Source organism: Harpia harpyja, chromosome 1 (assembly GCF_026419915.1).
Source record: "Harpia harpyja isolate bHarHar1 chromosome 1, bHarHar1 primary haplotype, whole genome shotgun sequence".
NCBI lineage: Eukaryota > Metazoa > Chordata > Aves > Accipitriformes > Accipitridae > Harpia > Harpia harpyja.
The window spans coordinates 15078217-15098463 of record NC_068940.1 but is presented as its reverse complement, the minus strand read 5'-3'; the positions used below and the strand labels follow the sequence as shown (position 1 = coordinate 15098463).

At 40.6% G+C, this 20247-nt stretch overlaps 1 protein-coding gene across 4 annotated transcripts in view; it reads left to right on the top strand.

Annotated features, from left to right (window-relative positions):
• The window catches only part of MYLK4 (myosin light chain kinase family member 4), an 84298-nt gene extending 67021 nt beyond the window's left edge, over positions 1–17277 (top strand). For 3 of the 4 annotated variants that reach the window (XM_052780418.1, XM_052780429.1, XM_052780398.1), the window contains 10 exons: positions 262–367; positions 1220–1313; positions 2449–2558; positions 3683–3824; positions 6215–6285; positions 7020–7148; positions 7666–7818; positions 8172–8244; positions 9833–9908; positions 12200–17277. In XM_052780418.1, coding sequence (XP_052636378.1) covers positions 262–367; positions 1220–1313; positions 2449–2558; positions 3683–3824; positions 6215–6285; positions 7020–7148; positions 7666–7818; positions 8172–8244; positions 9833–9880 — 926 coding nt within the window. In that variant the 3' untranslated portion in view covers positions 9881–9908; positions 12200–17277. The remainder of the gene's footprint in view (positions 1–261; positions 368–1219; positions 1314–2448; positions 2559–3682; positions 3825–6214; positions 6286–7019; positions 7149–7665; positions 7819–8171; positions 8245–9832; positions 9909–12199) is intronic. The other variant, XM_052780408.1, reaches the window with a different exon arrangement.
• Positions 17278–20247: the final 2970 nt, after the last annotated feature.

Here is a 20247-nt window from a genome sequence, read left to right as displayed (position 1 = left end):
CTGTTGTGCAGAAGATGCTAACTTAATAACGGAGTCCTTGTCTTAGTAGTGTAGCTCCTCGACAACACCCTGTTTTCTGAACCAGAGCTTCTGGAATAAAACCCTTCTTAAATAACAGAGAAAGACCTATCTATAAAACTTAGAGTAGGTGTATTCAGTTCTTAAATGAGCTTACATGGGGAAAAGAGGGACTAAAATACGAGATAGACAAGCACTGCATGTGACCACTCATATGCTATCTGTCTCTTTTGTCTTTTGTAGATGATAGTCCTACTCCACCAGCACCATTTGATCATCGGATTGTCTCAGCCAAAAGGGTGGGGATCAGCAGTTATTACAATGTCAGCGAGAATGAAATCCTGGGAGGGTAAGTCAGGTGAACCCAATCAACATGGAAAGCAAGGCACAAATTTACAGCCAAGCACCCCAGGAGGTGAATGGAAGCAACATACCTCACTAGATCTGAAGTCATGAAAGTCTAAGCTCTAACAGTCCTTTAGAGAGGGATGAAAACAGGAGGCTGATTTTACTGTGTGAGTGAATTTTGGCTTAAGGTTTGGCACCAGCAGACTTGGCTTGTATTTGGTGGTGTTCTAGGTCAGCCAGCTGCCCTCAGGCTTTATGATGGGGCTCCTAGGATGCTGTAATAGTTTACCTCACATTGCAGCCAGCAGGACATAGACTCATGTTGTAGCCTTCTTTCAGTGTGTCCCATCCCTGAAAACACATGCATGTTTTCAGATAGATCAGCAGGCTAATCTGACAAGCCATGTAGTTCTTGATCTCTCATGCTGACATTGTTTAGGAGAGAGTGATATTGTCATTTTTGATGGCAGTATGGTCTTGGGTAAGGCTTTGTTTCATCATGAAATCACAAGCTTCCCTTGGAGGAGAATGGTGAGGTGGAGAGGGGAAGATTGTGCACATGAGTTATTATCCTTACAGTATGTTGACTTCCCCGGGATTAGTCATTGCATGTTATGAGGTGAGTATAGTGAATCATACAGGTGGGATAATATCAGCTAGAACAGTGTGGGATTTTGGTGTGCCTAAATGAGTAGTAGCAAGTCTAATCTACACAACAAAATAGTAGCAATAGGACAATTGAAATGGAACCCAGTAGGAAGAGGTTAATTTCTGTTGTTTATAACCTAGTTTACATTCAGGGCCAACACCAATACCACTGGATGATTTTTTTTTCTCCTTTTTTTTTCCCTAGAGGGCGATTTGGTCAAGTGCACAAATGTGAAGAGAAAGCAACAGGTCTCAAGCTAGCAGCCAAAATTATAAAAGCGAAAGGTCCTAAACAGAAGGTTGGTAGAATGTGATATTAGTCTTTTGTTCCCCAATGGATCTCACACTGTTCTTCATCTACACAACAGACCATGGCCAAGTGGCTTACAAGCCATCACACTCATAGGACCTGCTGGATTACCATTGGCTCTAGTTCTATTTCCCTTCTCCTCCAAAACTCCTAGTAACTCGTCAAAGTCCTCTTTTTGGGTTTTCTCTTTTTTTTTTTTTAAATCTTAATTTTTCCAACTTTCTTTTTAGCTCTTTATGTTTCTTTGGCTTTTCTTTTTTACTTTCTGCTGTTAATTCTATTAGTGTTTTCTTTAATGGTAAAAACATTTCTCAGGCCTGTGACATAGTGTATTCCCTCCCAAGCACACTGTAGCCTTTGCTGCAATGACTTGGTGTCACTGTGAGGGGTGCTGATAACAGACAAGATCTGGGCTTCTGACATCAACACAAATACAGACGAGAACAATTAGTCTGGTGTGTTTTGCAAACTTCACGGCCATCTGGGGCTTGCTTTCACAGGAAAGACATGCATAGCATCCTTTGTGTGACAGCGGTGTCATTAATGGCATTCAAGGGTGGGATTTGTCTCAGCTAACTGGGGTTGCTAAGGTATAGCTGTGGCCAAGCTGATCACCAAGAATCCCCTTATAGTCAATGGAGAAAGATTGGCACCGCCAGAGAATGATTCAGCCCATCCTAAACTGCATGTCTAAAATAGTTGGGCTGAATGGAGGTACCAGTCTCTCTCCCTTGACTGCAAAGGGAGGTTTTGATGACTGTCCTGGACTTTTCTTATACAGCATGATTTTGTATACCTACAGCTGGTTGAACCAAATCCTATTCTGCTTCTCTCTTTTCTTTACATCCCTGTGAACCCACCATTTGACCATGTGGGCTCTCCCCTTCCTTTTCCCCCCAAATAGCTTATTACTGAAGCAGTCCCCCACTCAAGCTTGGAGTTCAGTCTAGTAGCTCCTATAGTCTTGCCATCTACCACTGCAGGAGCAATCATAGGAAAACCCTGTGTTTGGTTGCCATGAGTGAAAACGTGAAGATAATGTAGATGTCTGGTTCAAACTATGTCCTGTTTCACGTAGCTTTCTTAGAGAAAAGGCTTCTGTAACAATACTCATGACTCTACAGGATGAAGTAAAGAATGAAATCAATGTCATGAACCAGCTGAATCACGTGAACCTCATCCAGCTATATGATGCCTTTGAATCAAAAAATGACATTGTACTAGTCATGGAATAGTAAGTGTGTTCTTTTCTTTCCCTTTCTCTTTACCACTTTTGCTAGAATTGTCCATTTCCTTCTTCCTTTCTTCTGAAATAAGAAATAGAGCTTCTTACAGGTGGAAAGAATATATGAAAGATGTTCTCAGGAACAAAAAAAATGGAATTTAAGAGAAAAGTTTTCCCATGCAGCCATTTATGCAATTTTTCCAGTGATGTGCCACACTCCTGGTGCTGTAAAACCACTGCTCCATTTGAAGATAGAGCTGTGTTATGTATCTTCTCTTTAATTTCAAATGTTGTGTCAGCTAAGAAACAGACCTCTCAGAATATGTCCAGTTCTGTGAGGCAAACAAGAAGACATCTTACACTGAAGAGGAGCCAGCTGTAGCTGTTGTGCCTAATCCTTATACTGGGTGCCTGAATGGATAAACCTGTTTTTTATGCTGGGTTATTGGCGTAATTAGGCACAAAATAGCTGCCTTAAAGTCCAGTTAAGCAGATGTTGTCTTAAGGAAGCCAAAAGGGCGTAACTAAAACATTGAAAGGCATGGCAGAACATTCAAAGTTACATGAGTTTGGCTATTCTGGACATTCTCAGATAGCCCTCTGAATTTGGTCTACATGATTAGCATATCACAAAAGGTAAATGTCTGTATAGCTATGAATGGGTAAGCTGGAGGCATTCGGAAAAGTGACAAGAAATTAAGAAGTCATTTTTGTTGACTTCATATAGTTTTAAATTGAAATTTTGGATCATGTCCCTCTTAAACTCTGAGGGAGGGGACTGCAGTTTAAATGCAGTTTCTCCAGCATGTTGTCTTGGTTTTCCATGTGACTTCATTAATTTCACTAGTACAAAATGATGACCCAAGACAGCATAAGGTTCAAATTTCAGGACTTCTGTACTTATCAATGGATGGGAGACTGGATTCTCAGACCTAGAAGTTGTTCAGGCCAGTATGTATCAGAACCCAGTTCTTGGAAAGTTCGGATCAGAGTACAAGCTCACATTGTAGATCCACCTTACTGAACTTGACTGTGAATGATTAAAATAGTCAATAGCATAAATTCTGTATTACTCTAACTGCATGGGATTAGATTTGGATTTGGTCATCACTTAATTGTCTTTCTCTCATCAGTGTGGAAGGAGGAGAGTTATTTGACCGCATTATTGATGAAAACTGCAATTTGACAGAGATGGATACTATCTTGTTCATAAAACAGATCTGCGAGGGAATTCAGTACATGCACCAAATGTACATTCTTCATTTGGATCTCAAGGTAGAGAATTGAGATGTATGTTTTGTGCAATGACAGCTGTGGAAATTCTTATTAATGGTAGGCCACACAGCTTAGCAGATTCCCATGGCAGAAACAACAAAGGGCCTTATTCTGCTTTCCTTAGACCAATGTGTATTTACTTTAACCGCATTGAGATCAGTTAAATTACTACAGGACTAAGTAAATTAGATGAGAATTGTGGTCATATATCATTAAGCCTCATAGTGCTTGAATTTTCCACAGACTGATTTTACAGAAAGCCAGCAGCTGACTACAAATATCTTGCTATTTTCAATTTTGATATTTGGATCTCAAGATACTGTGCAAATATTATTTAATTCAACTGCACAAGTTCTCTATTTTACACATCAGCCATGGCGTAGCAATTATCCCTATTTTTTACCATGCAGAAACCAAGGCATGAGTGAGTGGAACTAAATTCAAGGGTCATTCAGGATCAGTGAAAACCCTTCACATCTTTCTGAGGACTACACTACACTGTTGTGGTCATAAAAAGGCATCAATAGATAGCCAGCTTAAGGGAAAATACATTAAAATGTACTTGCTAAGATGAAAGAAATGAAAATAGTCAGTGCCTGATGTAACAAATACAGTACATCTATGTTGGGTTAGGCAATAGCTGCTAGTGCAGCTGGAAGCCCAGAGAAGGGTGGCAGATTCTCTGCCACGTACTTGCTTAGTTATCTGAACTATTCAACTATATACACAAAAAGTCTCCTCACTTCTTTTTAAAAACAAATCCACCGATTGCACATTCTTTCTCTCGTTGACTTCTAATGGTTAACTGTCACCCCTTAGAAAACATTTGTTGTAAAGATATTTTTCATTAGACTGTACATCTGAGCTGGCTCTTTCTCCCTTAACCCAAGTTTTTATCAAATAATAGACTTGTTTCTTACCTCTGTTTAGTGCAGGAATAAAACGGGATGATGTCTTTAGTTTTATGACTGGCTATAAAGCTTCCTAGTGATCCCTGAGCTTTGCAACAAAGCAAAAAGAAACAGTGCAGAAGACGGTTTTCTCTTTGGTGAGATTTTTATTACGGCTGCTGTTTTTGGCTTGTAATAACTGAGTTAATATAGTACATCTTTAATGTTGGTAGCATATATATTATTGCAGTGGTTAAGCAAATGAGCAGATGCTTGTTGGGACCTGCTTCAGTTGCTAATCAATGACCAGACTCACTTTTGTCTTTCTTTATAAACATCCAGTTACCTAGAAACCTGTCAAGCACAAGTTCGCATGGTTCTCTGGGACACATTAATTATGTTCTTGGAGATGACACAGTTTTAATATGAGGTCACACTGCTGACAAAAAGATGCACATACAGTCCAAGAAATTCTTCCCAGAGACCTCTTTTCATGTGCTTGCCAGCTATGGCTTCTCCCGTCTGTTTTGCTTGTTCATAGATTGCTGTCAGTAACAAATGACTTTGGGGAAGAAAGCTTGAAATTGAAAGAAAATCAATCTGACCATAATCATCCAGGACCTCAGAAACTATGGACATATGGTGTTTAAAAGTCCTATGGTGTTTAAAAATCCTACATGTAAAATGAATTAGTAATGTTGACAAAGGTTAACTAATGTTTTAAGTGTTGAGGGCTGTTTTGTTTCAAAGAGGACTCAATGAGCAACAAGATGGAGTAGCTATAAAACTGCTGGCAGTGAATATGAGACTGTATTTTAGGTATTTACATTTCAAAGACAATTGGCCAAATTCTGTTCTCAGTCCCTTCTGTATGAATTTGGAGTAATTCTAGGAAGTTAATGGATTCCTGCCAGGGAAGTGAAGAACAGCATTTGGCCCTGTGAAAATCCAGAGGGATTTAACCTGTGAATCCTACCTTTTGCTAAAATCTCTGAGAAAAGCGTAAAGTTGATGTGACTAGCTTAATATATCAGTGTTCAATCAGACAGTTACTGCCAGAACATTCGTGAACTCGGAAACTTAAAGCTGTAAGATAAACTTCAAAGCCCAACAAATTTGTTGTTTTTTTGGTTTTTTTTTTACATCAGTGTCAGCTTATTAAGGTCTGTAAAATCATAGTGCCAGCATCCTGAAACCTTCTTTGGAAGTCTACATTCTCTGTCCCTCTCCCCCTAATGAGTTCTTTATCTGAACTGCTGCCTTATGTCAAATTGAAAAGCCAAGGAGAAAAAGCAGTTGCAAGGCACAGAACACATGACCCCAACTGCTGTGTGATAGCGGGGGAGGGTACCCATGCAGAAAAATCTGAACAAGGAGGGAAGCAAAAGGTGCTTATGAGATGTTTGCTGTGTTTTTAGTGTTTTTCTCCCTACAGTTTGCTAAAAGCCCAGTTTTTCATACTCGTTTCTCATTAAAGTGTTTCTTGGTTTCTCTTGGCAGCCTGAGAATATCCTGTGTGTGAACCGAGCAGCATATCAAATAAAAATTATTGATTTTGGATTGGCAAGAAGGTACATGCATGTGTTCTTGCTAATCATAAATGAATCAGGAAACAATGAAAAAAAGTATTACATATTTGATGACATATTTAATACGTAATGGTCTCCTACTGTTCTTAGGACAAATTTAATGTGTCTCTTTTAACCAGGGATATCTTTTAAGATGGAAAGTTTGGAACTGAGTAAAAAAGATTTCTTCTGAAGCCCTTTTTCAAGTAGAAGCTTAAAAGAGGGCTGATTCTGACTAAGCATGCACATAAGTATCTGTGAACAGCTAAAATGGACAAAACCAGTGGTACATCTTGTCTGGTCTTTTGTCTCTGGAGATTCTTCAAGAGAGAGTGTAAGAGACCATCAAGGGCTGTTACAATATATCCCATGCTATATGACTTTCTAGTTTAATTAAGTACAATAACCTCAGTGAAGGATTTACTGGTTAAAAATTCCATGCCTATGATATAGAGAAGTCCCAAAAGGATGATAACAGCTGCTCTGAGGAGTCCTTGAGATCTGAATTTATTCCTTTGTAAAGCAGTTGAGTTTTGCCCGAAAGCATGATAAAGCTTGCAAACATTTTTCATTCTATATATGGGTATATTTATTTTTACTTTGTACCTCTGTCTGTCCTTGTCTTCCTACTGAATTTCCTATATGCTTCTGAAATCCCTCTAAGTGCTAGGCAACTTATGATGCAACTTTAATTAGAGCTATAATTGATGTCCTTTGTTAATGTTTCCATTTCCTAGATATAAACCCAGGGAAAAACTTCGAGTTAACTTTGGGACTCCAGAATTTCTTGCTCCTGAAGTTGTGAATTATGAGTTTGTCTCATTTCCTACAGACATGTGGAGTGTAGGAGTCATTGCTTATATGCTGTAAGTAGGATTCAGTATCTGCTTCGTAAGCTGTTTCTAGGTTGAACTGTGTCAGTCATCCACATTTGTTGTTACACTGGAAGATTGACAAAATCTGTACCCAAAATAGAAAATGTAGGCTTCTTTCCAAATTCTGTATTCAGTAATCTCTCCTCTTTTCCAATCACCATGAACTTTTCTTCGTTTCATTGCACATCTCTCATCAGTGTTTGAGCATCACACTTGCAGAATAATGTAGACTACTTGATGAGTTCCCTGTAGGTATGTGCAAGAGTGGTCAGAAATATGAAAATATGACCTACCATGAAAGACAGTAATGCTTGGTTTGTTTAGGGAAGAAGGGTGATTATGTAAACATGTAAATAGAAGAGAGAATGGGAATGGTTTGGAGACTTTCTTAGACAATAACTTGTTGCAATAGGCCAGGAGTGACAGAACAATCATAGGTGGCACATTGGAGATCATGTACAGGAAGCGGAAATGTCAGGAGGATTGAACGTATTTCTTTTTACTTTAGCCTCAGTGGATTGTCCCCTTTTTTGGGTGATGATGACAATGAGACCCTCAACAATATCCTGTCCTGTAGCTGGGATTTTGAAGATGAGGAATTTCGAGATGTTTCTGATCAAGCCAAAGATTTCATCTCAAAGCTTCTCATCAAGGAAAAATGGTATATAATCCGTGTATCTTTAAAGTGTGTGTTCCATGCCACCATGTCACAGTTGTGTCAGTTTTGCTGCTCCATTGCAGAACTATCATGATTTATCTAAGTTTCTTATGTCCACATAGAATATTATAATGCCACTTCATTGATGTTGTTCATTGTGTCCATAAAATGCTCTGAAGTTACCTGAATGCATTTTTGCTGTGAAGCAAAACTTACTTCATGGATTAGCTGCCATCTGGCATAGAGTCCTGAAATGACAGCATTGCATGATGGCAGAACACATGACCTGTAGGACATAACTGTTGAATTGTAAGATTCTGGGAAAAACACTTAATGGCATTCTGGTTTTCCTTTAGCTGGAGAATAAGTGCAACTGCTGCCTTAAAACACCCATGGTTATCAGACCACAAGCTCCACTGCAGACTCCAGGTCCCTAAATTTAAATATCCTTGTGCATTGTAGATCTGCTGTTGCCTTCTTGTGTTGCCACATCACTATTTGCTTTGACATTTTTCTTAACTGTTTTTGAGTCTTCCTTGCTGCTGCATTTCTTGCCACTGTGAGCCACGTGTGTCCCCTTGCTTTTTTTTAGCTGTTATAATTTGCATGCTCACACTTGCTCATCAGTTCTTGCACATCTGGGAAGAAATATAAGATCATGCAATTGCTGTGTGTTGCTGAGTGGATCCATTTCTTAGCAAAATGAGACTATTTACAAAATAAGCACTGATTTACCATATGAAAAGAGTTTTCCAGCTGGGGATGATTCTGCTTCCTGCTTTGAAAACCCTTTCAGGCTCTCCTGAAGTCCCTCATGAGTGCTGTTAGATTTCATCCTACCTCTTCCCAAGGGATACCTTTCCCAACAGAGCTTGGAACCTCACTCAGTGCGTATCTTTGTACTTAAGCACCTTCTTGCCCTTCAGGGGTAGCCAGCATTGTGGCCAACACAAAAGAAGCAGTTTGTTCACACAAACAATTCAGTTGGGCTGAGCTGGAGGATCAACAAGATTTTAAATCTGATTATTCCTCAGTTAAGTAGTCAGTGAGTTTGGGAGATTCACACTGTTGATGAGCATGCTGTTGGCTGATTCTAAGTGAGTCCACTCTGTGGTTCATGAAGGGATAATTTTAAGCAGGTTTCAGAATTTTTACAGCATTTGAAGTGCAATATTCACTTCCTCCTTTGCAGGCAAAGCACATCTGTGTTAAATAAAATGACTGCTGTATTGCCTAGGATGTATATGTCAAGGTGCCTTTTGAACTACATCCATCGTTAAGAATTAAGGGGCCATATTATTAATTAAGAAAATAATCTTATTAAAAGAAGAGCAAAGATTATGGTGATAATAAAGCAATAGTAGCTCTGCTGATGAGGTGGTGTGGGTTTTGCGCAGGATGGACTGAGTAGTGTCCTGACAGCTTTGTCCTTGCAAGATATTCCTGTTATACAGACTAAGGATAACAAGAAGTATAAAATGGGAAATAATAACAATTAAATAAATTATTACAATTTTAATTGAAATGTAGTTTTCATTATAATCTCCCAGAACAGCAATGCCCATGAGATAATGAGAAGATTTATAAGTGTGCATACACAGTAAAAATAAAGAGAGTTTGTCATGGTTAAGTATCTCTTCAGAGGGTTTCTTAGGATACAGTTTGACCCCTTTAGTTGGGCTCCAGTGATGCTCTGATTCCTGCAACCTGGGGAATAGACTGTCTTTTCCAAATGCTGCAAGAACACAGGCTGCTTACCTGCTGTGCTGCTTCCTCCACCAATTTTCTTCTGGGGAAACCTTGCCCTCATAGAAACCTCACAACTCATGTCATCCTTTGTAGCTCCTCTCCCAGTATTTTTTGTTCATACTTCTTGTGCTTTGCAAAATAGCTTCACTAAACATGCTGATGTTGCAGTGCTCTGCCATTACCTTAACTAGAGGTAAGATGTGATTGATCTTCAATTAATGCTCCAATAATGGTATCTTTCTTTTTTTTTGTTTTTCTTTTCCCCTAGAAGAAGGCTAAAGCTGACTGTGTGTCCCAAGCACCCCCGGCTCAATAACCTTTCTGAAAGAGCTGCCAAACAGAAGGTTTGTTTCAGGTCCCAAGTGTTTCTTCAGACGTAAATACTGTAGCCCCTGCAGAAGGGATCAGTGGGCGGCCGAAAACCTTGCATAGTCCAAAGTGCACGGACCAAACTGTATTCCCCACCACCATCCCTGCTGTTGTCTGGAAAGCATTCAAAATGTAAACTGGCCCTATCACTTATACCAAGTCACAGCAATGTGCAAAAAAAATCATATATGTGAAGCCATCTGTGCTGCAAACCCTGGCCATTTTAGAGGGAATGGTTATGCTCCCACTGGCTCTCATGGGACAGAATTTCACCCAATAATTTTTCAGTGTTGAAAGCTTTCAGGTTTTCATGCTGTGGTTAGGAGTATGGTTTAAAAAGGGTAGAAATATGAAAAGTAATTACTTTTTAGCAGAGGCACGGGCCAGACCCTCAGGGCAGTTCCACTAAGTGTAGTGAAATGAAAGCAAGGTGTCCCCTAAAAGAAGTTGTTGCTCCACACTTTCGAGGACCCAGTTCTGACAGGGCACTTCTCTGCCCTTTGAGCCTGTAGCAACCCAAACAATTTTGACAGAGCATCTCTCTCTGTCCTTTTTTTCTGGCTCCCTGTCTTTGCCCTTTCATTAACAAACACTTCATTAGTAGTTCTCAGGCTGGCTGGGTTGCCTTCCCTGCGGGTGAGGGAAACTCAAGTCTGCTCTCATGTTCTGTCTCTTGTCTTTGACCAAAGCATACTCACTCAGCCTCTTTGAAATCAGGCTACCTCAGGCGGTACACTATCTCCATAAACCAGTACACCAGTTCCCACAGCCACTTTTACCAGCTACCACAGAAGTTGGTGCCTCTGTTGAAGGATCATGGGAACCACTCAAAGGTTCTGGGGGCTTCTCTGGGTGAAACTCAGTGGAGGGTCAAGATGTGAATGAGGCTGAGAACACACACACTGTAAAACCACTTCCTTTTAGTTGTGCGTCATGAGTAACAACCAAGATGCCAATATAAAAGTAGTCCACTTTTCACCGCAAGCAAGTTTTTAATGCTGCCATAATCCATCATCTGCTTGGTAGGGCAAGTGATGTAATGGGTTTTCTTTGCAACAGGTTTTGTCCAGAAGCATGTGACAAAGAGAGTATTGTGATAGGTTGAAATTTTTGTTCTGTTTTGACTAAGATTAGAACAGATTTTATACAGTGTAGTGTCGTAACACAGAAGTTAATGATCTTTAAATGAGCTATCTCGGGGACTTGAAGCTGCCTTTCCATGGTACACTGGAGGTCAGTGAGGGCTAAGGTACCATTATTATATCGTACTTGCTCTCTGAAGCCACATAACTTCCTGATATGGTAATGTCTGAGCATCAACTTCTGTAATGGGAATCCAGTGGGAAGGAATACCTTTTTGTGATCCTTAGCATTCATTCCCACTTCACTGGTGCTGGGACAGGTTACGTGAAGCTTTGGTCCACTCACCTGTGTGCTTCTATGTAATAGTTTTCTAAACAGGTTTTCCTAACCTGTTACAGGACTAGTGTTTTTATCCGTTATTTCCCATTTCAAGCTACTAACTGCACAGCAACCAAATGGTGAAAATTCTCCCTCTCTAATGCAGGCAGCACCATATTACACAATTTTCTATTACAACCAAAATCAAGTTTGAGATAAATTGACTGTCCAACAGCAGTCAAAATTATTTTTAAATAAACTTTTTATAGCTTTGTAACATAGTAACCTACCCATGATCTAACTTGCAGGAAAACCTGGTTTTGACTTTTGCAGTGTTATTTCCTCTGCGTGTGTTTTTCTTTTCGAGTTTATTTGAGTTTACTTAATGAGTGGATCTAAAGTCATAGCAATGCTTTGTTTTTAAAGAATCCCTTTAGCTATTTTTATCAGGCAAGTAGTATGGTTACCACATTTAACCCAAAATAATACACTCAATTGCCAGTTGATTTAGACCTGGCATTATAAATGCTTGCAGTGGTAACACAAATAAATTGAGAGGTTTGCAGCGTGCCTTTTCATGCTGTGATCTGTATGACAAGAGAGGCAAAAAAGCAAGAGTAGCTGCATTTAAGAGAGACCTCCAGGACCACTTCTCCACTTAACAAAGAGTCCTTGTCTTTTTAATATTGTATAAAACATCTCACAAATAAGGTGGCTGCAAGAACCTTTTGTAAGCAAGAAGCTTCAGTGCTGCTTTCTTTTCCTTATACACGAAGAAACTACCATGTGGTTGTCCTAGAACGCTTAACCAAATAAAAAAGTATACTGCTGAAGTAACTGGATTCTTGTTTTGTTTATTTTGCAGAAAAGCTGCTGTGTGGTTACTGCTGCTAAGAGATTTGAAAATATCAGCAGTCTTGGTGCTTTACCCCCCTGCTGTGACCGAGACTTCTACTAAATGGACCAACAGCAATTTAGCTGCAGGACAAGTCCCAGCATTGCTGAGCTGCTGCTTCTCTATTCAGCTGTTGAAAGAAGGAAAATATTTCTCCAGGTTGCAGGAAGGTATTTCTTCTGGAGCACCATGTTCTCAATGTCTGGGAGTGCTACATTAGCTTGGATTCATAATGAACTTTTCTCTATCTTGTCTTACAACCTCATTTACTTATCAAAGGCTCCTTACGGTTCAAATCATCAGGTTAAATTGACTGTTTCTCATCCCAGCCCAGAAGGCAGTCTGTCACTGTGTTATATCTGTAGCCAAGACTGATTTGACACTGGAGTCAAATAATTAAAAAACAAAAAAAAATTGCAGCCAATTTAAAGCTGGGTTATGTAGAAGATTTAAAGTTTGTTTTTCCTGTCACACTAAAATGAGCTAAGGATTAGCTCAACCAAAGTTAAAGCCATGTTAATGTAACTCCAGTGGAAGTGAGAAATGAGGCTTTCCTTGCACGTAGGTGAATTTGCTGCAACCGTGATATGATATACATTTTAGGATTTTTTAGCCTGATGAATTACTGTTCACTTTAAATACACTTTGATTAATTAAACAAGAAAGAGAACAAGGCACTATTCACTTGTACCCACGCAGACTCTGTTCTCCAGTAAGCAAGTATAAATCAGAGTTATTTTAACAGAGGGTGATTTTATACCAGCTAATTTGTTTAATGCTAATAGGACTGATTAAGACCATTGGCAAAGAGGAGAGTCAGTCCTCTGCTCATTATAACCTCTGGGTACAGGCCCAAATGAAAATCCTCTGTTTTTCTAAAGTTTTCTTTTCTCATCTTGCTCTCAAGCCTTTCTGATTCTTAATTAGATAAAAAACTGGGAGTCAGAACAGCTGAATTCTTCACCTGAGATTGTTTGAGTATGGCTCATCACTAAGTGAATGTAAGTCTTAGTTGTCTAGGCTGTGAGATTAAAATAATGAGACTTATCCCCTGCTGTATATGGCTTTCTGACTGCTTAGTTTCAGAACTACATAAATGCAAAGTATAGTGAGTATTTTATTTAATGATGCTGACATATTGTGGTGCCTTTAGATTTTCTTTGATTAATCCAGTTCTGATCAAACTACATATTAACATAGCTATCTCTATATATTTATCTATACATTTCATACATATTTATATTTAAATGATGTCTTTTTTTAAAGGGGATCAACATAAAGACAAAACAGTATTATTAATCACCACCCAATGAATTGTTTTTCATACCTTTGTCCTTTCTGGATAGCATTCATATTGAAATAAAAGGGTCCTGTTAAAGGGACAGCATGGCCATGACATTCTCTACAGCCACTTTGATCCAGTGTTTTAAAGCCATTGTAGTAGATCACTTAAGACTGCTTCTGTAAATGTATAGGTCTTCTTACAGCTGTGAAATCTAAGAAATACTGATGTGTTCTACTAGTTGTTGCAAATAAATGTGACCCATTACTACTATCACACAATGACTCACCATGTAATTCTGATACCATGTAGAGCACTGCCACCTTCAAATCCTTACCTGTAGTCTTAACTAAGTAAACTTTGACTAGCAGGAATGGAAGTTTCTTTGGGAAAAGACTAAGCAGTCTCAAAGCAAGCAAACGAGCATATGACTTTTAGATAGAAACTGAGCTGCTTACTTTTAGTCACAATTTATGTTTGCCTGTGCAAAATAAATACAAAAGCTACCTTTCTGTTAGGGCTGGAGTTCCCACTCCTGTTCTGACTGCCTTCAAGACATTGTAGCTGTTTGTACAGTCAACAACACAATGATCAGACTAGAAGGCAGCAGGCCACTTTGGAATGACAAGATCTCATTATGCACTTTACTGCCAGTATTGTAGGATTGGGTTGGGAGTTTTGTTTTTCCTGTGGTAGATTTTACATGGGTATGAATAAATTGCATGTCATTTTGAATCTTATTAACTATACTAAAATAACAGTGTGACTACAGTCTTATCTGCTTTGTTGCTCGGCTGAATTAAGAGGATTTATCATTTGTGGATATATACATCTGAGTAGTAATTAAGAGCTTAGTGCCATAAAGATCAGCCCTGTATTGGAGTGTGTTGTGCTGAGTCAGCCACAAATCCTCCAGGAGCCGTAGGAGAACGTGGCCTCTGTTATGGACATCCACAGAGTTCATCCGTAAAGGACTCTGTCAGAAATACACATGAATTACTAGGGAGGGTGGAAGAGCTTGACATATTTCACCCACCTTGAGAATTTACGCCCTTTTACAAGGCATGAGCTGAGGAGGGGGCACCTCACTAGCCCCTTGCTTGTGCAACAGGGCAGCATGCTAATATACTCAAGGGATTTAACATTTGTTCTTACTAACATGGATAACAATGGTCACACTCTTGAGTCTTACCTGTAAACTGCTCCACTGTTTCATTCTTGGAACAGCTCCTGTAGTGGGGGATGAGGTTGAGGTGAGGGCAGTTGGAGGAGGTTGGACTGACCAAGTCTCTACACTGGCTGAAGGTGCAATTTGGTGCCCAGGGTTAAGTACAAGAGTGGGCCTATAGGTGTCCAGCGGAGGAGGAGAAAATCCCAAGCGTACTTCTTGTCATTGCCCTATAGACTCTAGATTTGCAGAACCAAGTCAAAAGGGAGGTGCCTTACCAAGATCATGATCGTTATCAAGGGTAAAAAAATTATACTGCTGTGTAATTATCACATATATAGTGATGTGCCTGAGAAAAATGTCTCCAGAGATGTTTGTTTGTATCTTTTCTGACTGTTTTAATTTTAGTTAAAACAATAACTTGACCCAGCTTCTTTTCAGTGGCTTTCTAATTCTGTCTCATTGCACTTTGAGCAGCATGCTGTTTTGTGTGTGTGTGCACGTGCGCAAGTTTGGTTTTGGTTCTGTTTTCCTTTAATACATTCTCTAATGACTAATAGCTAGAGACTGCTATATTAAATTATTGTTTTGACACATCATTATTTATTTTCTACTAGGTAATAATAAGTTGACTAGGTTCTAATAAGTCTACTGCATCTATGTGAGTTTGCTTATTATCATTTTTGTTGCGTATTGGTTTAAGCAGTTGCATTTGGAAGCTGTGAATTACTGTGCTTGTGAGCAGGTTTGGGTGTGAAAGGCACTGTACTAGCTGTTGTTACTCCATTTAGCTGTATACCCACAGACAGTCAGAGATGGCTGTGGATACTACAAGAATGATACAGAAATGTCAGTTGTGGTGGAAGGGATAAAGTGTCAAGATGCAGTATTTGGTCTGTGTACACCATTGTATTCTTCCAGACATGTGAAAATTAAAAGCCATGACATGGGAATATAGTGATTTATACTAGGTGATGATTTGACCCCCAGGTTTGCATACAGACTCCCTGCTGGACTGCAAAAAGGCAGAGGGCTTTCTGTTCGGAAAGGCAGCTTTAGTAGTAATGTTACATAGGGGCTGTTCCGCGGGGACGACCTGTGGGAAGGCACTGGGAGTTGAAGGCATTCTTTAACTAACAGATTTTCCCAGGGTTTCAGATGTAACTGTACTCAGAAAAGCATGACTTGACTTGTCAGGCACTGAAAGATGGCTATCACCTGGCACTTGTAAGGATTAGGATACTGTTATTCCCATTTCTATAGATGCAGTGGAGAGATCAGCTAGAGAAAACTTCAGAGAGTTTTGCCCAAGATATACTAGAGTAGTCTAACATTAGCATCAGGATTAGAAGCAAATTTATTTGGCTCAAGGTGGGATGCTAGTGGCTTTCCAACTCTTTTTACATGTTGAACATCCTGGAGGCTATGAAATGGATAAAAACCACAGAAAGATGTCCATATTACCCTATCCATGTTTGTGAGCACCTGCAGCCAGTTGCTCCCCTGAGTACTCTCACAGCATAAGCAGTTGGCAATCTGTGATAATCCACTCTGGAGATTACAACAGAAGCTGCTGCTTAATTTCTTTTTCATATTCCTTCTAATGTCAGAAGCTGTATAAAGTTAAAGCCTAAGCAAAATTCCACTACAACTTGATTCCAACCAGGAATAACAGTGCAGCTCTGCAGAATTAAATAAGGGAAGTGCTTGGTCCACCTTTTGTGATGTGAGTAGCAGAAAAGCCCAGTGTAACATGCCCCCCCACCCCCCAAACCCTACTTTGCACCAGTCCTGACCAGTAAAAATAAAAAGTACCCTAATTTTTTAACAGTTAAGGAATCTCAATCAAGATAACAGTTTTTCTGCAGTGGATAAATTGCTGCGGTAAGAGTCAAGGTATTTTAGCATCTTCAGTTTAATGCTGACATTACAAATCACTGACAGCCCCTTTCAGCAAAATGGCTCCCACCAGCGGGAGGTGTGAGAAAAGCAGGTGTTTGTCAGCTCTTCTTCGCTGATGGGGACCTGAAAACATCCCATCCCCTTCCCCTGGCCCCACCAGTGAGCAGGGCAATTCTTAGCTTGTGGACTCTTATTATGTGATAACGATTGAAGTTTTGCTGAGTGTCAAACCCACAGCTACTTTTATCATCACTGGTAGATACTTGTCCTTGTGTCTCATGTGAATAAAACTAAACGCTGCATGAATCTGTTTAGGGACGTTAGACTGTTTCACCTTCCATGAAGGCTTGATAGCTGAACAATTAACTACCTGTTTCAAATCTTAGATGAAGACTGGTAGAGAGAACGCTTTGTAAATATGTTGTTTAGCTATGTCCATAGAGTTAGTGATCACATTTTGGTGTGGCAGAACTAATGTTTGTGTACCCCACAGCAACTTCTCTTAAATTTAGATGACAGGCATGTGAGAACTAAATTATGAAGCATGTGGATTTTCATGTACCATATCACTTTGGCTTGCATATCTGGTTTTGTAGATTAACTCATGTATCTCTGGTATGTGCTCTTTTGTGAAAAACATGAAGCAATCTTGTAAAAAGATGACTGAGGAATAAATGCTGATTTTGTTTACTCCAAGGGTTTTGTTTGCTGTATTTAATGTGCCTGTCATTTATACTACTAAGTAATAGAAAGAAACATGGCCTTTTTCCCAACTGTTGTCTCTAGATACAAGAAGATAAAAGAAGAGTAATTTCCATTGAAACAAATATACCTAAGTCGAAGGTTTGCTCAGGCTTGCAGCTTGTACTCTCCCCTTGTAAGAAAGCCTCAGCTCTCTCTGCAAATAACTAGGACTTGAGGTGCTCTTGGCTGCAGTCTTGTTGCAAGTCCTTAGACCAGGTCACTAGGGAGGACAGAAGAGATTACTGAAATTTCTCGTGCTTGGTCACTCAAGGGACCTGGTGTCACTCTTCTCTCCCTAAGTTGTCACACTTGGACTGTTGGCTTGTTATTCAGTATTGCTGTCTGGGGAACACACTTTAACTTTACCCCATCTAGGAGTTCACTGACTAATAAAACAGCCTTAAATCAGAAGGAATATTCCTGCAGAGTTAAATCAATCTTAAATTGGGCTGGCTAGTGAAAAAATGAAGACCAAGAGCAAAAACTGAGAAAAAAGTTACAGGGTGAGAAAGCAGGAAGCAACCTCTGGCTGGCACTGGCCTGTATTCAGTAAGTAGCACTTTTTCTGCATGGTTTATCCACAACTCTAGCTGCAGCACTTCAGACGTTCACCATGCTCGAGGAGCAGCTTTGGCTTCTTACACGGGAAGGCTCCCATTTGACATCAGCCTGTATTTGATGAGCGTGAGCTTTGCAGGTGTAAGATCTAAGGATACAACAAGACACCCTCCTGATTAAGCTGTAAGTTAAATCAACCAAAGAGTTGCACTCATCCTCAGCACTCCTGGCCAACACGAAGCAAAGCCATCGCAATCTGGCTGGCAGAGCTTGGGGGCTGGACGAAGTGAAGAGGCCAGAGACCAATTTTACAACAGCCGAGCGTAGGATACGCAGCTGCTGCCCCTTTACACCTGCTTTAAGACAGCCCTGAGACCACCAATTGTTTCACAGCACCATGCTGGGTAGCCCAGGTGAACCCTCTTTTTTGGCCTTCCTATGCATGTAGGCAAGAGATTTCCCTTCCAAATCAGTGGGCTGTATAGCCTTCACACAAAGGTTTTGCTTCCCCTTTCTCCTGAAAAACATCTCCTAGCGGGGTCCCTAATGTGGTCAGCGCTGGCAGGGACGCTCGCTGCTGGGAACATCGCGGTGCTGTAGCCACATCTTGAGCCCGTGCTCAGGCTCCAGCCTGTGTCTGCACGGGGCCCTGATGAGTTCAGTAGGTGTCCAAAAATCTTCTGGGGTGAAACCCCAGAGTGAGTTCCTATGCGTGACCAGGCCTTATACATTTGCTTTTCATTTGCTTTTCTTGAAGCTAGTCGCTGTGGTTTCGTTTTCAGTGCCTTTGACCCTGGTGTAGGAGTTTTTGTCCTGAAAATATTAGCATCTGTGCTTTATAGGTGATGAGGAAGACTTTGCCATAGTACCTCGGTCCTCTCAACAGCTCCTGCTAAATGCATGCCAGTGGCAAAAATAAAATAAATGGGGATAAAATAACACTCAGCTCCCTGTATGTGTCTGTAAAGCAACTCCACACTTTTAAAATGTGTTTGCTAAGTTCATGTGGTTAAAAATACGTTGACTACAGGAAAAAAAATCCAACAAGGGACATTCATAATTCTTCATTAATTAATAGTCAACCCTTTTCCTCCCCCAATTATTTCAAACACCTGCTCACAGTAAATTTCCTTTGCAATTTTTTAATGCTACTTTAATATTACCCAGAACTTGGAAACATACACTAAGCTTCTCTTATTTTTAATTATTTTCAAATTAATTTTAATTTTCTGAATATTTTCAGTGCTGCCCATTTGTTCAATAAAACTGAATTTTAATTTTAATTTTTTTTCTTAAAGGCCTCCTAAAGTTTCCAGAGACTGCTTTTATGGGGTGTTTTAATGAAAGCTTTTGCAAAGGGACTGGAGATTTCCAAATTCCTCTCTTGAAGCCTCCTCATCCAAAAAAAGGCAGGGGAAAAAAAAAAAATCACTCCATCAGGGGTGACTCACATCTCTTGCATACAGCAGGTATTCATCCGGGAGCTAAGCCATCTTGTACTCGGAGTGCAGGCTGGGGATGTATGTGGGGGCGAGGGGCCAGACCCCCCTCAGCTGTGGGTGACTGCAGCAAGAAGCGAGGGTGCCTGGCCACGGGCAGGACCAAGCTGTCACAGCTCCAGGCTTTGCCATTTGAGGGCCTGCTAGAAAGCTTGCAGAAAGCGAGGAGCACCTTGACCGTCTTTGGACCAGGTCCTAAATCAATGAAAGCCTTGGCAGGGAGTGCAGCGCGTGGGGGTCAGCCCCCACCACCAGTGATGGGACTAACCGCAGAGGAAGGCGGTGCTGGGGGTTTTGCTCCACGAGTCACAGTTTTCAGGGTCTTCTGGGTGCAGCAGCAGGGCCACCACCCCCGGCAGTGCCGCTCCTGTGCTGAGCTGGCCGTGTCTGCCCTCAGGCTCCCGGCTTGCACCCATCACCAGTGGGTGCACAACAAACATCTTCACCACCACCAACAAATCAGATGCCAAGTTGTCTCCAGGGCACAACATACTGTTGTCCATTGTGGACAGATTGCTGTGACCGTGGCAGAGATGAGGAAGAGAAGGTGAAAGTCATCCTTTTCAAGAGCTGTCCGCTCCGCACCAGCTAATTTAAATGCACGTCCCCTCTTTGCTTTAGGTGTCCAGCCACTGTTTCATAAACCCTCATCTTTGGCCATCTCCATAACATACGTAGGTGTGATGTCTGACCACTGAAAACAGGTCATGGCAAGTGACCTTCAAGGTGACCTCGGTCCTCCAGAAACTTGAGTACTTTCACAGAGAGGGTACCAAGTCCTCCTGCTCTGGACCTTGAATATATCAACCCCGTTTCAGACTGTGTGGTCTCAGGGGTAGGAGACGATTTAAAGACAGGTGGCAGG